This window comes from Dasypus novemcinctus, chromosome 11 (assembly GCF_030445035.2).
Source record: "Dasypus novemcinctus isolate mDasNov1 chromosome 11, mDasNov1.1.hap2, whole genome shotgun sequence".
NCBI classification, from domain to species: domain Eukaryota; kingdom Metazoa; phylum Chordata; class Mammalia; order Cingulata; family Dasypodidae; genus Dasypus; species Dasypus novemcinctus.
This window is the reverse complement of record NC_080683.1, coordinates 88,635,732-88,654,588: the sequence shown is the minus strand read 5'-3', so window position 1 is coordinate 88,654,588 and position 18,857 is coordinate 88,635,732. Positions and strand designations below refer to the sequence as shown.

The 18,857-nt window shown below is 40.6% G+C and overlaps 1 protein-coding gene and 1 pseudogene across 1 annotated transcript; both read right to left on the bottom strand.

Annotated features, from left to right (window-relative positions):
- Positions 1-650: 650 nt before the first annotated feature.
- LOC101446198 (uncharacterized) lies at positions 651-1,593 on the bottom strand (annotated as a pseudogene).
- A 4,249-nt stretch (positions 1,594-5,842) lies between these two features.
- Positions 5,843-7,012, bottom strand: LOC101445734 (RNA-binding motif protein, X chromosome-like). Its single transcript, XM_071218384.1, has 2 exons — positions 6,670-7,012; positions 5,843-6,594 (listed from the first exon to the last, which is right to left on the bottom strand). Exons 1-2 carry the CDS (start codon positions 7,010-7,012, stop codon positions 5,843-5,845), a joined length of 1,095 nt encoding a protein of 364 aa, XP_071074485.1.
- Between the last annotated feature and the right edge of the window lie 11,845 nt (positions 7,013-18,857).

Genomic DNA, 18,857 nt, shown 5'->3' with positions numbered 1-18,857 from the left:
CTCATCCAACCACATTATTAGAGTGTGACTCAGTGTAGAGTCCCAGTTCCCTTGGTTGATAAAACAGACTTCTCACACAGAAGCAGATATTCAGCAAGAGATACACATGGCCCTGCTAGGAGAAATGAGCCTGAGAGTCTGTGGCTGACTTAGTGAAGAGAACAGAGCAGCTAAGCCCAGAAAGAAATGAGCCCTGGGGAGAGTGATGAGCCTGAAGCCAGCCTATAGCTGAGATCAGAAGAACCTGGGACCATGGAGCTTTAAGAAGAAGGAGGAAGGCTGAACCTTAACAGACATTGCCAGCCATCTTGTGTCAATACATGGCAACAAACCTTGGGTGAGAAAGTACCTCTTAGGGTAACTTGAGTTGGACTCCTTAGGGTTTGATAACTGTTAGATTCTACCCCCAAATAAATACGCTTTATAAAAGCCAATAGATTTCTGGTACTTTGCATCAAGACCCCTTCGCTGACTAATACACTGCCCCTCTATCACATCAACTTCCTCCATGGCCATCATCTCCTGGTGCTCTGCAGCTTGAGTGGTGGCAGGAATCATGTGGAGGAGGGTACCCACTTTCCTGTCTGCCAACCTGATCATGACCACTTGAGTAGAGATGATTTTGGCTGTCTTGATTTCCACCATATCTGTCACATGACTGCTATAATCCTCACAGCAACTGCCTCCACCATAAGATGCCAGGGGCCCTCATGTAGGTGGAGCACTACATGAGTTACCATAACTCTCATAGGAATCTCTGTAGAACCCTCCATCAGATTATCTGAATAGTCTCAATCATGACTGTAGCCATCTCTATCACTATAGCCTCTTGATGGATAGTCACCATGTGACATGGAATAGCCATAATCACAGATTGTATACTCACTTGGTGGTGGTGCACCAGCTCTTGTATCATGAAAATCTGGGCAATCTCTGCTAGAATAGCTGTCTTTAGAATATCCATCATCTCTTGCAGATGAATAACCATCTCTATGAGAGGGCAGGGCTCCCTTTCATGGTAGGTCTCCATAACCATTTCTTCCATATGATACAGGAGCTCTCCCTGCCATTCCACTGCTGAAAACTAGTCCTAAAGGGCAGATCTTTTGGGAGGAGTACCTCTACTTTGTGGCAGTGGTCCTCTTTTTATTGGAAGTGGTCCCCTGGAAGAACTCATGTTAAACTTAATGGAATAGTCACCATTTCCCATGTGCCCCACACTTGAGGGACATCCCCAGGTTCCCCCTCTTCCTCCTCTTCTACCTCTAAGAACTCAAGGAAGGCCTCTGCATCTTGGAGGTGGAGGTGGTCCACATATACCACTGTCAAATGATGGTTTAATGGCTTCCTCCACCTTGATGACTTTTCCAACTAACAACTTTCCATTCATGTTTTGGGCTGCATCATAATCATGTTCCATGCTTTCAAAGGTGACAAAAGCAAACCTCTCAATTTGTTAGTTTCATGGTCTTTCATCAAGAGCAATTCCACTATTCATCCATAAATGCCAAATACTGCTTCAAGGATTTTCTCATTTGTTTCTGTATTAAGCCCACCAATGACAAGCTTTCCTGGAAGATCTACTTCAACCATGTTTTTTCCCACAGTCCGAGAGGTGAGAACGTTTTCAAGCTCCCAGGAGCATGTGGGCAGGCACTTCCTAGCCGTTCTGCACATGTGAGGGCTGCCGAGACTAGTCAGAAAATGGAAGGGGGTGGGGGCAGGAGTCATTAGACTACTGCACAACTAGAACTGGGTCTTCTTTAAGATCCAAGATTAGTCTTGGCACCTTCATTTGTTCATCATCTACCATCCAGGGATGAAAAAATTTCCATATCTAAATTCAATAAAAAAAATAAAGTCAATCTTACTCTAGTCATCATATGAAGGTGACTCAAAGGAACCCCCAGAATTTCAAAAAAAGTACAATTTATGAGTAAAACTAGCAAAATCCACAGCAAAATAAGATGCCCTTTGTAGACTCAGTTTTAAGGGCAAATATCATTCAGAGTGAACACTTAAATGCATTCTAACAACCAATCAAGCCTTGTGAGTGAGATTAAAAATATATTAATTTTGGTGCCAGCTTCTCTGAAATAATCATACCTGACCAATTGCCAAAATTGAGTTCATGACAAGGAAGATATCCTCCAGTTCCCCAACTCCTTGAAACCTTCAGAACCTCTGCTGTACTGACAGCCTCCATCTGGACTATCTTAAAATGAATCCCTTATTTGGGTGAGCAATCCCTGCTATGCTGGGCATGTCTGATTGAACTAGGCTGGCCCTGATCCAGATCCTCAAGAACATCCCAGTCTGATGGGGTCTCATTGGGTGATAACACAGATTACTTAATCCAGAAGTGAAAGCATTCAGAACAGTTGTTCTTACCAAAGAGAGAGAAACGAAACAGTAGAAATTTCCCTAGCCAAGGGCCCAGCTTACCTTGATTTGGCTGTCTGATATAGAGCTGGGAATTCTCTCTCCAAATGCTGAAGTCACTTCCCCTTTTAAGGTCTTGAACTAATTGGATTGCTGAAGGCAATCTCCTTAGTTGGTTGTGGTGGAATCAGCCATCTATGCAATCAACTCACTAATGATTAAAGTCCATGAAATGCTCTTATATAACAATCAGCCCAGTGATTATATGACTAGACAACTGGTCACACTTACCTGAACAAGTTGACACACTAGCCTAACCATAACAGCATATTATTGCAAATAACATAGTTTTTAATGGAAAATCACTTATTTTGCAAAACTAAAACTGTCAGTGAGAAGAGGTCCATTGTTTCACTTGTTTGTAAACCTCTAAGTCCTGGCTTAAGAGAAGTCTAGTTTGTGGTGACCGTAGTTTCTCTCTGTGGAAGCTGAACTGAGCCATGGTTGTTTTTTTAGGTTTTGGCCAAACATTTTATTTAGTATTCTGTAGTTGTGATTAATACACACTTAAATGTTCTTACTGGAGGAAGGGGAAAGGAGAGGTTCTTATAGATTCCTAAAGAAATATCAGATGGGAAAAATATGGCCAGCATTATCCATTTGCTTTTTTGTGTTTACTGGAAGACTAACACTTTACTTCCATAAGCAGCTGATCTCAGTTTTTCAAACCGAGAGCACTGCCATTTGAGTTTGAAGATATCCTTAAATCCTAAGAGTAGCATTATCCTGACCACCCACTAATATCTAGTGTGTATAGGCAGAAAGATTCATCTCTCTATTTCAGAAGGATAGATGTTTGTAGAAGCTCTTAAAAGGAGTGCTTGTCACATTTACTGGGAAAAATCAGATAGGAAGTGGCCTTTAAGGACCATGCTACTTGAAAAATTACAATACTAGTACACGTCTGGTCTTACATATTTAACATTTGCTTGTCAAAAGCAATGTCATAAGTCAATCATCTCTCTGAACACTGAGACTTCGAGGATTGTGGCAGATTAGAAAAACAGGACTCTCCCCTCTCACAGAAAAATAGCTAGAGGACAGGCAGAAATGGCCTGGGGAAAAAAAGTGCTGGGGTGTGGGACACGGAGGAAGACTGGACACCACCCAGATGAAAGAGGCACAGGAAAGAATCTTGAGTAGACTGCCCCTGTAGCTGCTGGCACCCCTCCCCCTTCTACAAATTCTCCAGCCTAAGGCCTGTGGCTATAGACAAAGGGGGTTGCAGGGATCCACTTTCACTATAAATGGAAGAGAGAGGGACACAGCCTCTCTCTAAGCTTCTAAGGCTGATTCAGCTTTTGACCCACAAATTTGGTCTACTTTGTTCCATGAGCCCTTCCAGATCTGAAAGGGCTGTGCCATTGTTTGCCTTGGGAGCCAGCAAAGGAATAAAGAGATCTGACTCTCTCAACTCCCTCCCTAGTGACCTACTGAGTTGTTAAGGACCAAGAGGGGAGTGGACATATTTCCTACTCAGGAGAAGAGAAGGGGCTGCCAGCAAATGTTGGGGAACTTCAGATGAGTCCCTGAAGGTCAGTTGTCTCCACCTTTACTTCAGGTCTCTCCTAGTCTGAGCAATGAGCTTGAGCTGATACACACTTGTTTTTGTAAGTGCCCAGGAAGCAGTCCCCAGTCAGTGTCATAGGCTCTGCCCCAAGTAATTTGGTAACTAAATGTAATCAAATATTGAAATCATCCCTATTCTTTTATCACATGATGGAAGCATTAAAGCACACACAGTATTTCATAGTATATTTCTCTTTGAGTTAAGCTAGCAAACCTGAAAATGAATGATGTCTCTAATTTCAGAACTCAACTTTAAAAACAAAACCTTTCACCTTGCAAAAACACTGTTGAGGCTTAATCAAATCGTGTCTAATGTAATCTTGATGTCTTTGATATAATTAAGCATAAACAGAATCTAAACCAGCTTTCATATCCTTTGATCCAGCAATTCTACGCTTACAGGTAGCTATGTACAAGATAAGGGAAATGTCAGCCAATTATAACCTATAGTCCTGGTGTAATTATTAATAACCCCCTGCTTTTTTTCTTAAAATTATTCTGGTTTGGACAATAAACTATATAGTATCTGCATTGTAAGTAGAAGAAAAAGTAAATGTCATAAGGGAGGAGGGCTAAACCACAAGGATCAAAAAGGGAGTTTGCAGGTCCAAGAATTCATTTTACTGAGGAAGACAAGAATAAACTCTTCCCCCTGAGATACACTCCAATGTGAACAATCTCCTAGTTTTCATCTTCATGGGCTTGGACCAGGGCTCCTGCTCCAACCACACAGCTTGTACTGTGTTTTTACTGGTGGCTGTCTCCATTTCCATGAATTACATCCCGAGAGCAGCAGGTCTCAAGCTTTATAATTTTAAACTCAGGACCATTTGAACTCTTAAAAATGAGGAACCTTGGGCTTTTTCTTTATATAAATACTCCCTCTCCAGGTTAAATATTAAAAGAAAATGTTGAATATATAATAAAAAGTTTAACCAATAAATTTTTTCATATTAATGTAAATACAATATTTTTTAAAGAAAAATCACCTTATGTTCCAAAACTAAAACAGTCAGTGAGAAGAGTTTCCCTGTTTTACTTGTTGGTGAACCTCTAATTCCTGACTTAAAAGAGATCTAGTCTGTGCTGAACACAGCTTCTCCATGTGGAAGCTGAGATGACATGGAGCTTTTTTTTTTTTAAGTTTTTGACCAAACTTTTTATTTAGTATTCTGTAGTTGTTTAACACACATTTAATGGTCTTACTGGGGGAAGGAGAAAGGAGAGGTTCTTGCAGATTTTTAAAGAAATGTTAGAAAGAAAATTATGACCAGCATTATTCATTTGCTTTTTTGTGTTTACTGGATGAATATCACTTTACTTCCATAAGCATCTGATCTCAGTTTTCCCAATTGAGAACATTGCAATTTCAGTTTGAAGATATCCTTAAATCCTAAGAGTAACATTATCCTGACCACCCTCTAATATCTAGATTCTATAGGCAGAAAGATCCATCTCTCCATTTCAGAATTATAGACTTTTGTGGAGGTTCTTAGAGGAGTGCTTGCCACATTTACTGGGAAAAATCAGATAGGAAGTGGCTTTTAGTGATGCCGTAACTTGTAAAATTACAACACTAGTACATAAGTCAAGTCTTACATATTTAACAACTGCGTGTTGAAAGCAATGTCATAAATGAAATAAAATTAAACATGTTTTTCATTTTCCTCACAAGAACATAAAACTTACAGAGGGGAACTTAACAGGAAATTTTTTAAAGGTGGCACAATTTTTCCTCTTAGTAGTCCATAGACTTAAAATTGTGACAACAGATTCCATTTTTTGTTTGTTTCTTTGAACCAGGGGTTTTGGTTCATAGTTTGGTTTGCTTTTAGGATATGCTTCTCTCTCCGCCTTTACTAGATCGGCTTCCTCCAAGGCCATCACGTCTTGGTGCGGTGAGTCTTGAATGGCTATAGGAATCACGAGGAGGGTACCCCCTTTCCATAGAAGGGGAACGCCCTCTTCCTTGTTTGCCAACCCTGTCACGACGACTTGAGCGGACATCCCTTCGGCTGTTTGTGTAACTGTTTCGACTTCCTCCATATCTTGCACATGAGCCGCTGTAATCCTTATAGCGAGGGCTTCCACCATAAGATGCTGGAGGCCTTTGTGTAGGTTGAGCACTACATGAATTACAATAACTCTCATATGAACCTCTGAAGAGCCTTCCACTCAGATGATCTGAATAGTCTCGATCACAACTGTAGCCATCTCTATCACTATAGCCTCTTGATGGATAATCATCTCGTGACCTGGAGTGACCATAATCACTGTATGTGTAATCTCTTGCTGATGGTGCATAATCTCTTTTATTATAGAAACTTGGGTAATCTCTGCTTGAATAGCTGTGTTTAGTAAAATATCCATCATTTCTTGCAGCTAAATAAACATCTCTATGAGAGGGCAGGGCTCCCCTTCGTGGTGGGTCTCCATAACCATCTCTTCCATGTGATATAGGAGCTCTGCCTCCCATTCCACCGCTGCTTACTGGACCTGAGGAGGCAGATTTTTTAGGAGGAGGACACCCAATTCCTGGCAGTAGTCCTCTTTTAGTTGGAAGTGGTCCCCTGAAAGAACTTCTGTTAAAATTAAAGGAATAGTCACCATCTTCCATGTGCCCTCCACCTGAGGGATGTCTCCAGGTTCCTCCCCTTCCTCCTCTTCCACCTCTAAGACCTCTAGGAGGGCCTCTGCTTCTTGGAAGTGGAGGTGGTCCATGTCTACCACTATCAAATGAGGATTTAGAGGCTTGCTCCACCTTGATGGCTTTTCCATCTAATGACTTTCCATTCATGTCTTGAGCTGCATCGTTAGCATCTGCTGGGCATTCGAAGGTGACAAAAGCAAAACCTCTGGATCTGTTGGTTTCATGGTCTTTCATTAAGAGTAATTCCACTATTCGTCCATATTTGCCAAATACTGCTTCAAGATCTTTTTCATTTGTTTCTGTATTGAGTCCACCAATGAAGAGCTTTCCTGGACTATCTGCTTTAATCATTTTTCCACTACCCCGCAGTCGGAGAGGTGAGGACGTTTTCAAACTTCCAGGAGCACGTAAGCAGGCACTTCCTAACCCGTCTGCACGTGTGAGGGCTGCCAGGAGAGTCAGAGGAAGGGGAAGCCCCTAGATTACAGCACAATGAGAGAGCTGGGTCTTTAATTGGATCCTGGATTACTCTCCACCTCTTCGTTTGCCCATCTACCATTCAGAGATGAAACAATTTTCACATCTAATTTCAATCCAAAAAAAAAGTCAGTCTTACTCTAGTCATCGAATAAAGGTGACTTAAAGGAACACTCAGAATTTCAAAGAAAATTACAATTTGTGAGTAAAACTTGCAAAATCCACAGCAAAATGAGATGCCCATTGTAGACTCAATTTTAAGGGCAAACATCATTCAGAGTGAATACGCAAAATTACTCTCTAACAACCAATCAAGCCTTGAGTGAGTGAGATTTTAAAGAAATACATTAGTTTTAGTTTCAGCCTCTCTGAAATGATCATATCTAAACACAAGCCAAAATCATGTTCATGATAAAGAAGATTTCCTCCAGCTCCCCAACTCTTCAAAACCTTCAGAACATCAGCTACACTGACACTCCATCTGGGTCTTCCTAAATCTAGTCCCTCTTACTTTGGGTAAGAAACCCTGACATGCTGGGTCCCTGATCCAGATCCTCAAGAATATTCCAGTCTGGGAAACAGACTTGGCCCAGTAGTTAGGGCGACCGTTTACCACATGGGAGGTCCAAGGTTCAAACCCCGGGCCTCCTTGACCCGTGCGGAGCTGGCCCACGTACAGTGCTGATGAGCGCAAGGAGTGCCATGCCACACAGGGGTGTCCCCCCCTTAGGGAAACCTCACACGCAAGGAGTGCACCCCGTAAGGAGAGCCGCCCAGCGCGAAAGGAAGTGCAGCCTGCTAAGAATGGCGCCACCCACACGGAGAGCTGACACAACAAGATGACGTAACAAAAAGAGACACAGATTCCCGTGCCGCTAACAACAACAGAAGTGGACAAAGAAGTAAGATGCAGCAAATAGACACAGAGAACTGACAACCGGGGTAGGGGGAGGGGAGAGAAATAAATAAATAAATAAATCTTTAAAAAAAAAAAAAAGAATATTCCAGTCTGATGGGGTTGGGTTGGGTGACAACACAGAAAACTTTGTTCCTTAAATCCAGAAGTGAAAGCATTCAAAAAATAATTTCCCACCTTAGAGAAAGAAATGGGGCAGTGGAAATATTCCAAACAGAAGGGCCAGCTTACCTTAAGCTGGAGAACTTTAGATGAGTCACTAAATGTCTGGTGTCTCCTCCTCAACTTCTGCAGATCTCTGCTAGTCTGAGCAATGAGCTTGAGCTGATATGCTGGCCTTTTTAAGTGCCTGGCAGGAAAACCACGCCCCCAATCAATGTCACAGGCTCCGCCCAAGTAATGTGCTAACTAAATGTAATCAAAGAAACTTAATCATTCCTAATCTTTTATCACGAGATGACAAGGTAAAGCATACTCAATATTCCATAATAATGATTTCTCTTTCAACAAGCTGTTGAAACCTAATCAAATCTTGGCTAATATAATCATTGGTATCTCTGATATAATTATGCATAAACAGAATCTAAACCAGCTTTCATATCCTTTGACCCAGCAGTTCTACTCTCACAGGTAGTTATGGACAGAATAAGGAAAATGTCAGCCAGTTATAACCTGCTGTCCTAGTGTGATTGCTAATAACCTTCTTTTTTCTCAAAAGTGTCCCAGTTTGGACAATAAATTTTATAGTGTCTGTATTGGAAGTATAACGAATAGTAAATGCCATAAAGGAAAAGGGCTAAACTACAATGACCAAAAAAGGAGATTGACAGGCCCAAGAATTCCTGTTGCTGATGGAGCTGAGAATAAACCCCTCCTCCTGAGATGCACCTCATTGTGGACAACCTCCTACTTCTCATCTTCTTGGGTCTTGGACCAGGGCTCCTGCTCCAACCACACAGCTCTTACTGCGTGGCTGACTCTACTTCCACGAATTAATCCCTAGTGCAGCAGGTCTCAAGATTTTAATTCTAATCTCAGAACCCTTTGCACTCTTAAAAATAAGGAGCCCTAAGCATCTTCTTTACATAAATGCTCCCTCTCCATATTAAGAATTAAAACAAAATATTGAATATTTAATAAAACTTTTAGATAATAAATTAATTGTGGTGTTAACGTAAATAACATAGTTTTTAAAGAAAAATCACTTTATTTTCCAAAACAAAAGCAGTCAATGAGAAGAGTTCCATTGTTTTATATATTTGTAAACCCCTAATTCCTGGCTTAAAAGAGCACTGCTGGATTCTCACATGTATTTCTTTTCAATCTGTTGCAACCTTTGGTTTGGTTGAAGTATAAGGAGAAAATATGGAAGCCCATAGATGCTGCGTTGGGAAAAAGAGGACCTTGCAGATGGTTCTAGAAGGGTTGGCGTGACCTGCAGGGCAGCTATCTGATCACCATTCCTCTCCCAAACATGCCACACTCCACACAGAAACAGTGAATCTTAGTTTCTTGACAACAAAAGGACCCTAGTGACACTTCTTGCCAACTTTTTACATGGTCTCTGCCATCTCAGATCCATCTCATACTTTGGGACTAAATGTGGAACATTGCCCTTCCTTTGTTTAGAACATAAAAGACTCTCAGTGGATGCTTTACAATGATGAAAACCATCATTTTATCAGTGGTTTTACATTTTTTACCTAGCTCTGATTTGCTTGCAGCTTGAAATACACTGACTCTCTGCTGCTGAGCTTTTCTCTGCCAGGAGAAATGTTTCTGTCTCAGAAAACCTCATAGCCAGATTCTCTATTCCTGTTGGTAAAGCTGAATTTAGGGGAAAATGTATTTTTTTTAAAAAAAGAGCCAGAACCACTCATAATCCCTTATCTATAATATCTTAATATCACAATGAGAACATACACGTATTAATTTTTATTTAATTTTTAGAATAATGTTTAATTATCAGAGCTTTCACAATTTAAGATTAAATCAGGGATTATGTTTGTTTCCATAGCTTCCTGACTAAGAAAAGAATCCACTTTCACACATGCTAGTTAGTAAGAAGGTAGGGGATGGAGGAATTTTATAATGAACACTGTCAGACATGTAAGTTCCCTACAAGGGGATAATGTGTTTGCTCAAAGCACATTTTGCATTTTTTAGAAGGCAGCAGCTGTAGTGGGGCAGCTTTTCACAGTTAGCTTCGATATCCTGTGCTGGTTGGCAACCTCTTCTCTCCATCAGGTATCATCTTATCCTTTCTTCTGCCCTGTTATTTATATATCAAGGGGAGAAAACAAAGAGCACTTCTCTCAATTATCACTATCAAAGCTGCTAAAGGAGCTCCCAGTCACTTATTGTTTATGTAAGTGCATGTATGTATGATACTCTTCAATAATTTTTTAACTCCCCTAAAAATAAAGAAAAATATTTTTAATTTAAAAAAGTAGCTGTGTTATGAAGACCTGGAAAGTCCATGAAAAGAATATTTTTTGGATTTAGAACTTGTAGAATGTTCCTCTGTTATACACTTATTTTATAGGGCTGTCTTTACAAAAAAAAATCCCGGTGATTAGTCACCATAGATCATCAGTAATCCCAATGTAATACTACGGTCACTCCTAATGAATCCCCTTCCTTATTCTTATGAATTGTATTTTTGTCAAAATTATTGGGGGACAAATAAACATTGAATAATGCTTGTGGGTTTTTTTTGTTTTTTGTTTTTTTTTAAGATTTATTTTTATTTCTTTCTCTCCCCTTCCTCTCACCTGCCCCTGTTGTCTGTTCTCTGTGTCCATTTGATATGTGTTCTTCTGTGTCTGCTTCTATTCTTGTCAGTGGCACCAGGAATCTGTGTTTCTTTTTGTTGCGTCATCTTGCTGCATCAGCTCTCTGTATGTGCAGCCGCCACTCCTGGGCATGCTGAACTTTCCTTCGCACTGGGCGGCTCTCCTTATGGGGCACACTCCTTGCACATGGGGCGCCCCTATGCGGGGGACACCCCTGCATGGCATGGCACTCCTTGCACACATCAGCACTGCATGTGGGCCAGCTCCACACGGGTCAACAAGGCCCTGGGTTTGAACCGTGGACCTCCCATGTGGTAGGCAGATACTCTATCCGTTGAGCCAAGTCCACTTCCCAATGCTTGTGAGTTGTACAAAACTGGCCATACAGTTCCTTTTCTGAAACAAATTATCTGTAAAAATAACAAGAAATAATTTGCATCTCCAAGTAAATTTCAATGACCTTCGGCCACTAGGAAGGAAAGAAAGAGTGCTTAGGCATTCTTTTAGGCTACCCTTCTTTCACTATGTGGGATGAGAATGAGTGGCCATTGGAGATTGGTTTCCAGTCATGGGTCTGACCAGGCAGGTACTGTAGAACAGTGATCTGTCAATGAAGTGTCTCAATGTTCTTCTGCCTCTGCATTAGCCCACAGTAGAAAGGAAAGAATCTCCCCTTATCATCCACATCTGGAATAAACTAGGGGTGGGTCTGCTCAGGCTAGGAATTGGAAAGCCAAGTTGAGTTGCTTTTCAGTATCATCTAACTCAAGCCTTGAAAGTACAGGAAGTAAATTGTTATGAAAATAGAGATTGTTACAAACTGAAAGAGTCAAGGGCCCTGTTTTGTTTTCAAAGAGCTTTGTCCTCAGGGGACCAAGAATTGGTGACATAATTGAAGTCAAGTACATGATTTTATTCAGGTGAATTATCATCTCTCCAACTAAATTGCAAGCTCCTTGAAGATAAGTCATTGTCACATCACCACTAGCAGGACTTTAAGTCAAGCTTTCATTTGCCAGGGGTGGTCTTGCCATTTAACAAATTATTTCATTTTGACATTTTTGCATGAGATAGTGTACCAGAAGCTGGAATATAATCATCTATTAGATTCGCTCCTTGCCTTGAAGAAGTTAACTTAACTGAATATTGAGATTAAATAGAAAAGAAATCATCCATTGTAATTAGGGTTTTTGTGGCCAAAGAACTAGGATTCACTGTTTCCACATGGAGTATGATATGTGTGGTGGAGCAATGGAGCTCAGATAGGGCCCCTGGTGGTTTTCCCAGTCCTTTTAGGGCATCTGCAAGGTCTTTGTTTTCCCAACTAAATATCTATGGGAAGCCATGTTTTTTTCACATACTTCAACCAGAACAACAGATTGCAAGAGATTGAGCAGAAGCACCTGTATGAATAAAGTGATTTTTTCATTAAAACCATATTTATGTTAACATGCAAAGACTTTATTAAATAAATGATTAAATAAATATTTCAAAACTTTGTTTTCATTTTTAATATGGGGAGCAATCATTCATATAAAAAAGAAGATTTGGTGTCCTCATTTTTAAGAGTGCAAAGTGTCCTGAGATTAAAATTAAAAGCCTTGAGATCTGCTGCTCTAGGGATTAAAGTCATGGAAATGGAGACAGCCACCAGGTAAAAACACAATAAAAGTTGTGTGGTTGGAACAGGAGCCCAGGCCTAAGCCCTGGGAAGATGAGAACTAGGAGGATGTTCACAATGGAGTGTGTCTCAGGGGGAAGGGTTTATTCTCAGCTCCCTTAGCAACAGGAATTCTTGGGTTTGCCAATCCTCTTTTTTGATCTTCCTTTATCTTGTCCAGTAACTACATACAAAGAAGAAATACTGAGTAGAGAATATAAAAGCTGGTCTAGATTCTGTTTATGCATAATTATATCAGTGACATCTGACAACAATGATTACATTAGCCAAGATTTGATTAGGTTTCAACAGTGATTTTCTGAATTTCCATGGAAAACATTTTGTTTTTTAAAATTGAGTTGTGAAAATAAAGTAATAAATTTTTAAAAATTGAGTTGTGAAATTAAAGAATCCCATTTGTATTCAAATCTGTCAGCCTACGTCAAAGAGGAAAACAGTACTATGGGTTTTTTAAAGTAAACTTCATTTTAAATTCAAAAAATAAATTAAGAGACAAAAGGTTGCTTAAAAAGTTATGGAAACATCACTCCAAAAACTTCTATCTAGGCATATTTATTTCTTGTAATTCTAAAAACAAACTCAGTTGTTCCTCCAGTGTTCATAAAGAATCACAGATGAGCACAGAACATTCTTATATTTATATCATTAAACACAATCCTCATCTACAACCAAAATCACTGTTACACAATACCTTGATTGTCTTCTGTTTTTCACTTGCAATTAACCTCCCTAAACTACCCTTTCAGCCACAATTACATTTATAAATTAGCAGTGCTTGTTATACTCACTATAATGTGCTACCATCAAATCCATTCATTACCACATATTTACAATTGTGCTTATTAAAAATTTCACATATATTCAGCATTAGCTTCCTCTATTATAAAATTTGGGTGTGGCTTAATGCCACCATCATGTGCTATAAAGAATAGTATTGATTTATTTGTTTGATTACATTTAATTAGCACATTTCTTTAGGTGAAGACTTTGACATTGACTGGGGGCATGGTCTGTGCCCAGAAGATTTAAAGGGTAGTGCATCAGCTCAAGATCTTTGCTGAGAGGAGCAGAGACCCTGAAGATGTAGAAGTGGAGACATCAGACCTTCAGCAACTCAACTGAAAGTCTCCAGTTCAAGGTAAGCTGGCCCTTCAGTCTGGCATATTTCCACAGTCCCATTTCTTTCTCTTTGGTCACAACTTCTTTTCCCATGCCTCCACATTTTGAATTAAGAATAAACTTAATCTCTGTTGTCACCCAACCAGACCCCATTGACTAGAATATTGTTGAGGATCTTGGTCATGGACCCAGCCTGGTCTAATCAGATGTGCCCAGCATGTCAAGGGTTGCTCACTCAAAGTAAGACAACCTCTTTAAGAAAGCCCAGAACAAGGTTTGTCAGTACCTCAGGGGTTCTAAGCTTTTGAGCCATTGGGGTAGCTGGAGGATGACTTCCTTGCCATGAACACATTTTTGGCTTCTGTTTAGGATGATTTCAGAGAAGCTGAAACCAATAACTAATATATGTTCTATCACACTCACTCAACCCTTGATTCATTTTTTAAGAGTGCTTTAAAGTATTTACTCTGAATGATATTCTAATGGGTAATTCATTTTGCTGTGGATTTTCCTAATTTTATTCACATATTGTAATTTCCTTTGAAAATCTGAGGGTTCCTTAGGGTTACCTTTACGGGATGACTAGGATATGATTGACTAAACTTTTATGATTGAATTTTGACCTGGAAAATCTTTGATCCCTGAGCAGTAGATGACCTACAAAAGAGGATACAGAGACTGTGCTCCTGGATCCTATTAAAGTCCCTGCTCAGTTTCCACAGAGAGAAGCTGTGGTCAGCACAGACAAGAACTCACCTGAAAATCTCCAGACCAGGAAAGCTCTACTATCTGAAGAAGACTGTTTCCACTGTCCTAGCACTCTTGCGTCAGGGAACTTAATGAATCCTCTTGAATGCAACTATTTGAGTTTTCATATTAACTTTAGGTCTTTTGGTAGATATATACATATTTTAAATTCTATCCATTTACAAGTCCAGGATATCTCAATATGATTATTTTGATTGTCTAACATTACTTGTAAAGCACCCTTCTGTTGCCAGATTCTCCCTAGGTTCTTGGCTAAGCTACAAAAAATGAATTTTAAGTGCAAGCCAGTTTAGGTATTAAGGAATGGAGAGAAAAGAAATGGGAGAAAATAACAGAGCATGGGTCCCAGGTAGAGAGGAAGAAGCTGAAAAGGGATAAAGAGGGCTGATTTTCAGACTACAATTCCCCATTACAGATTACAAAATGCCCAGGTTTGCTTGTGTGCTGATCCAGGCAGGGGGGAAGAAGGCAAGAACAAGGCTTTTGTGCTTCCTCTTTAAACCACTAATTATTGCCCCCCTTTGCTAATGTAGGGGAAAGAATCCCAGTTGTTTGCTGTTTTGATTGATTATCCCACTCCTCAATCCCCAGGGGAGCCCAATGATAAGGCCCCTGGAGAATATCTGGGAATTCTCCTTTATTTGAAGGAAATCTAGTCCCAAATGGAGATTCTCACAGGTTCTTCCAGCAGCCATCTTGTGTGGTATTCGTGGCCACATGGGCTTCCTGCCAAGTTCCTGATCAGTCTATTGATTCCCTAATTTACTAGTCTGCCTCTCTACTAGTTTTCACACTTAACACCTGCTTAATACTGCATTGTATTGATATATTATATTCATTAGTCATATTCTTATTTTGTGTATAGATTTTTTTCTCCTCTATTTTTAACCAGGGATAATCATGAAAGGAACAAAATTCTTCATATGTGTAACATTTTTCTGTTGTTAGGTTACTATACAGAGTCAGGATTATGCTCCAAAATAAGTTTATAGGTGACACCAATGATTATATTATAGTTTCAGTCACACTTCAAGTCTTAATGCATCTTCTAAGAATGTTGTACTTCATCTAATATGGAAGATGCTTTGTCTATAGAGTTGGGTTCTATAATAAGGAAATCTGTTATTTCACATAGGATTTTGATGATTTTCTCACAGATGGTAAATTCTCTGTGAATCATTGGTTACTTGGTATGACTTTCATGGATAAGTTACAGAAAGATTTAAGTTATTTTATTTTGTATTGGATTTAGGCACATTCTAATTATTGAAGAGCAAAAGGCTCCAAATAAATGCAGAAGCTACTAAAAAGCAATTTCCATTTAGTTCTCTCTACTGCTGAAGACTGACCGTCAGGAACAATGGCTAAAAGTCTGCAAGAGGAGGCAAGATGCCCCGTTTTTCTGGAGTTTTTTGCCATTTCTCTTTCCTATGCATACACCTTCTGTTCTAATTGCATTGTAAAATGGATGCTAGAAAGGGAGAGGTCAGCAATGACCTGCCCCTGTGTTGAGACTTAAATGAGAAAAGTCCTAAGGAAGAATGGCAAATCCGAGCATTAACACTTCTCATCAAGCAACATGGCCGTCTATTGCAACAAAGTCTGCATACACATGACCCAATCCTGAGTTTCAAAGAGAAGATGACCCTGGATGCTGCCACCGCCAACTCCTTTCTTGTCCTCTCCAATGATCTAAGGAGTGTCCAGTGTGGGAAATTCTCCCACAACCCACTGGAAGGTCCTTGTCGCAGTGTGGGCTCGCCCGGAGGGCCGCTGCAGGGGCGGTGTGGGCTCGGGCGGAGGGCTGCAACACACGGAGGGGCCTTCCGAGAAGGCGCTCTGGGGCCGGCAAGGTGCAGAGGACGCGCGGTAGGAAGAAGACTACCGAGGAGACCAGGATCTGTGCGCAAGTCTGATTTATTCAGGAAGTACAGCGGTTAATATAGGGCGAAGGCGGGGGAGGGGCAGGGGGCGTGGCCGGGGGGCGGCAGACGGCTGATAGGTTCGTGCAGGGGTGCATCACTGGTTGCGGGTAGAAGACGGGGTAGCCAGGGTTCTCGGCGGCAGCGAGGCGGGGCTGTCATGGTGCCCCGGTGGCGGGGGAGAGGCGGGGTTAGGCCACGGAGGGGGAAGCGGGTGCAGCTGGGCAGAGGGGCGGGCAGTATGCCCGAACCCCAAGCGGAGGGCCTTAACGCCCGTTCCCGCTACCCGGGTCCGACTCGCACTGGCGCCTGGAGACGAGCCGACCCTTGCTGTCGCTGCGCTCCCACACGGTGCCACCCTACAGGTCCTGAAAGATTCACCCACATGGCCTGTGCCTTGGGCTCCCTCCCTTCCTCTTTGACCGCCTTTACTGGGAAGTAGAAGTGGGGGAGGGGAAGGAGTGGGCTTTAGGTATCTGCAAGTAGTCTGTAAACAGAAAGAAGAAGAATATTCTATCCTCTGAGCTTGGCTTCTGGGTCATCAGCATGAAAAGAAATGCAATCTACCCTAGCTCCCTCCCACAGATTAGAATTTCTACAAGCCCTGACCTTCACTGTGTAGGAATTTTCCTAGAAGTTGACATGGAAAAAATCAAGTTTTTTAATGTAAGAAATGATACCCTCATCTATACACAGAGTGTCCTCTCCTCTTTGGAGCTTTTACATGCATTCTTCTCTCCTGAGCAGCCTGGAGATGGTGACAGCAGTGCCCCCTTAAGCGTCTGCTCATGAGAAATTCAGCTCTTCATAGAAGCTTTCCAACAGATGAATGAGACTTTGGATGCTGAGAAACATTGGAATGACTGAGGGTGACACAATGTGCTATAGCAGAAATTTTGATAGATTTTTGAGTCTTCGTAGTTACTTGGTAGCTAAATAATTCTAGAGTCTTAGGAAACAGTTTTAAGCTCTCTCTCCTTACCTATAAATAAGGAGAGATAATCAGGTAACTGATTATTAAGACAAGACTGCACATTTCTCTCTTAGTAATTAACATAAGGATTATTAGATTGTAAATTTATTAGATTCTTAGATTTTATGGATAGATACAATGTCTTTTTCATTATTGTATACCCTTGATAAAGTATGATGCTTTGATAAGTGAGAGTTTTTCTGTGCCCATTTTGTATAGAAATATGCTTGGCAACAAAGTGTCAATAGATATAGAGGATGCCGTGTTTCCAAAATAGCAAAAAATTCTCAATGTTCTGAGGTTATTTACATAAAGAAGGAAGTGACTGTACTCAAGGAAACTCACATGCCCACTAGATGCATTTTTGGGGGGGGTACAAAACTCCTGCACATTCTATCTGTAAGGCATAAGGATAGCAAACTCAGGTTTCAAACTACTGTGGAGTTTTGATTTATAAGACTTATCAACATAGTAACTCTTCAATGTATGTCCAGATAAAATCGTTTTCAAGGTTGCTTTTGAATTTTTTATTTTTTGTCAATACAATGATACATTGTCTTGTAATTAAATAAATAAAGTGTTCACTGTTTTCATGTGTCATTTATTCGGTTTGATGGCATCCAATCTGAAGTACATTTCTTCTCCCCCAGCATTCTGCCACTGCCTCACAGCCCAGTCACTTCCCCATCAATCCATTCCCTTTGGCCCAGACTGCAATTTCCCATACCCAAGTCAAGATGGCTCCCATTCAAACTGTTAAGGGCCCATTAGATTACATTTCTTCTGATTTGCTTTTCAGCCACTTTTGGCTTGACCTCTGCTTCTCCAGAGGTGGATTGGGTCATATTCTGATATCTGCTTCTGGCTTTCTTTCTGAAGAAAATGAGGGTCAGCCTTCTTTTTTTCCTTTTTTTCATTTGAGCCCCAAGATGATCCTACTTTAGGGGCCTCTATCATTCCTTAACACTAGGCCTGGGTTAGATCCAGTCTGATCCACCTCAGCAGCTCTTTGTAATGTCTAATATCATTAAGAGTTGTCTGCAGTATTAATCTCTTTTATCCTGAAATGGTTACTTAAGTTTTTATCCTGAACTCAGTTAAGAAATATATCTTACATTGCCATCAAGTATATAAAGTATGCATATGAAACAAAACTTTACCAAAACAGTACTCATGCTTGTGATGAATGAAATACAATAATCTCTTCTTTTATGACATTTCATTAGAACAGTAAGCTGGTCTTATTCAGTAATTTGATTTCACAACTCACCAATAGATTGCTCTTGAAAAGGATGAGAACTGTAGTTTGAAAAACTGGGAAAAGCCCCCTAAGCTTCCATATCCCTTCTCAGAGCTTTGAATTCTAAAGGTAGAGGCAGCTCCTGTTTCCCTGGAAGAAAAAGTAATTGTTTGCCCTCATTTGCATCTTTAAATCCTTCCTCCAAGTTCTCTTTGTTTAAAGGAACTTTCTATCTCTTCTTTAAGGGAATTTAAATCCCAAACTTCCTTTCTCCCACTGAGGGACCCGAGGTTTCTGTCCTCATA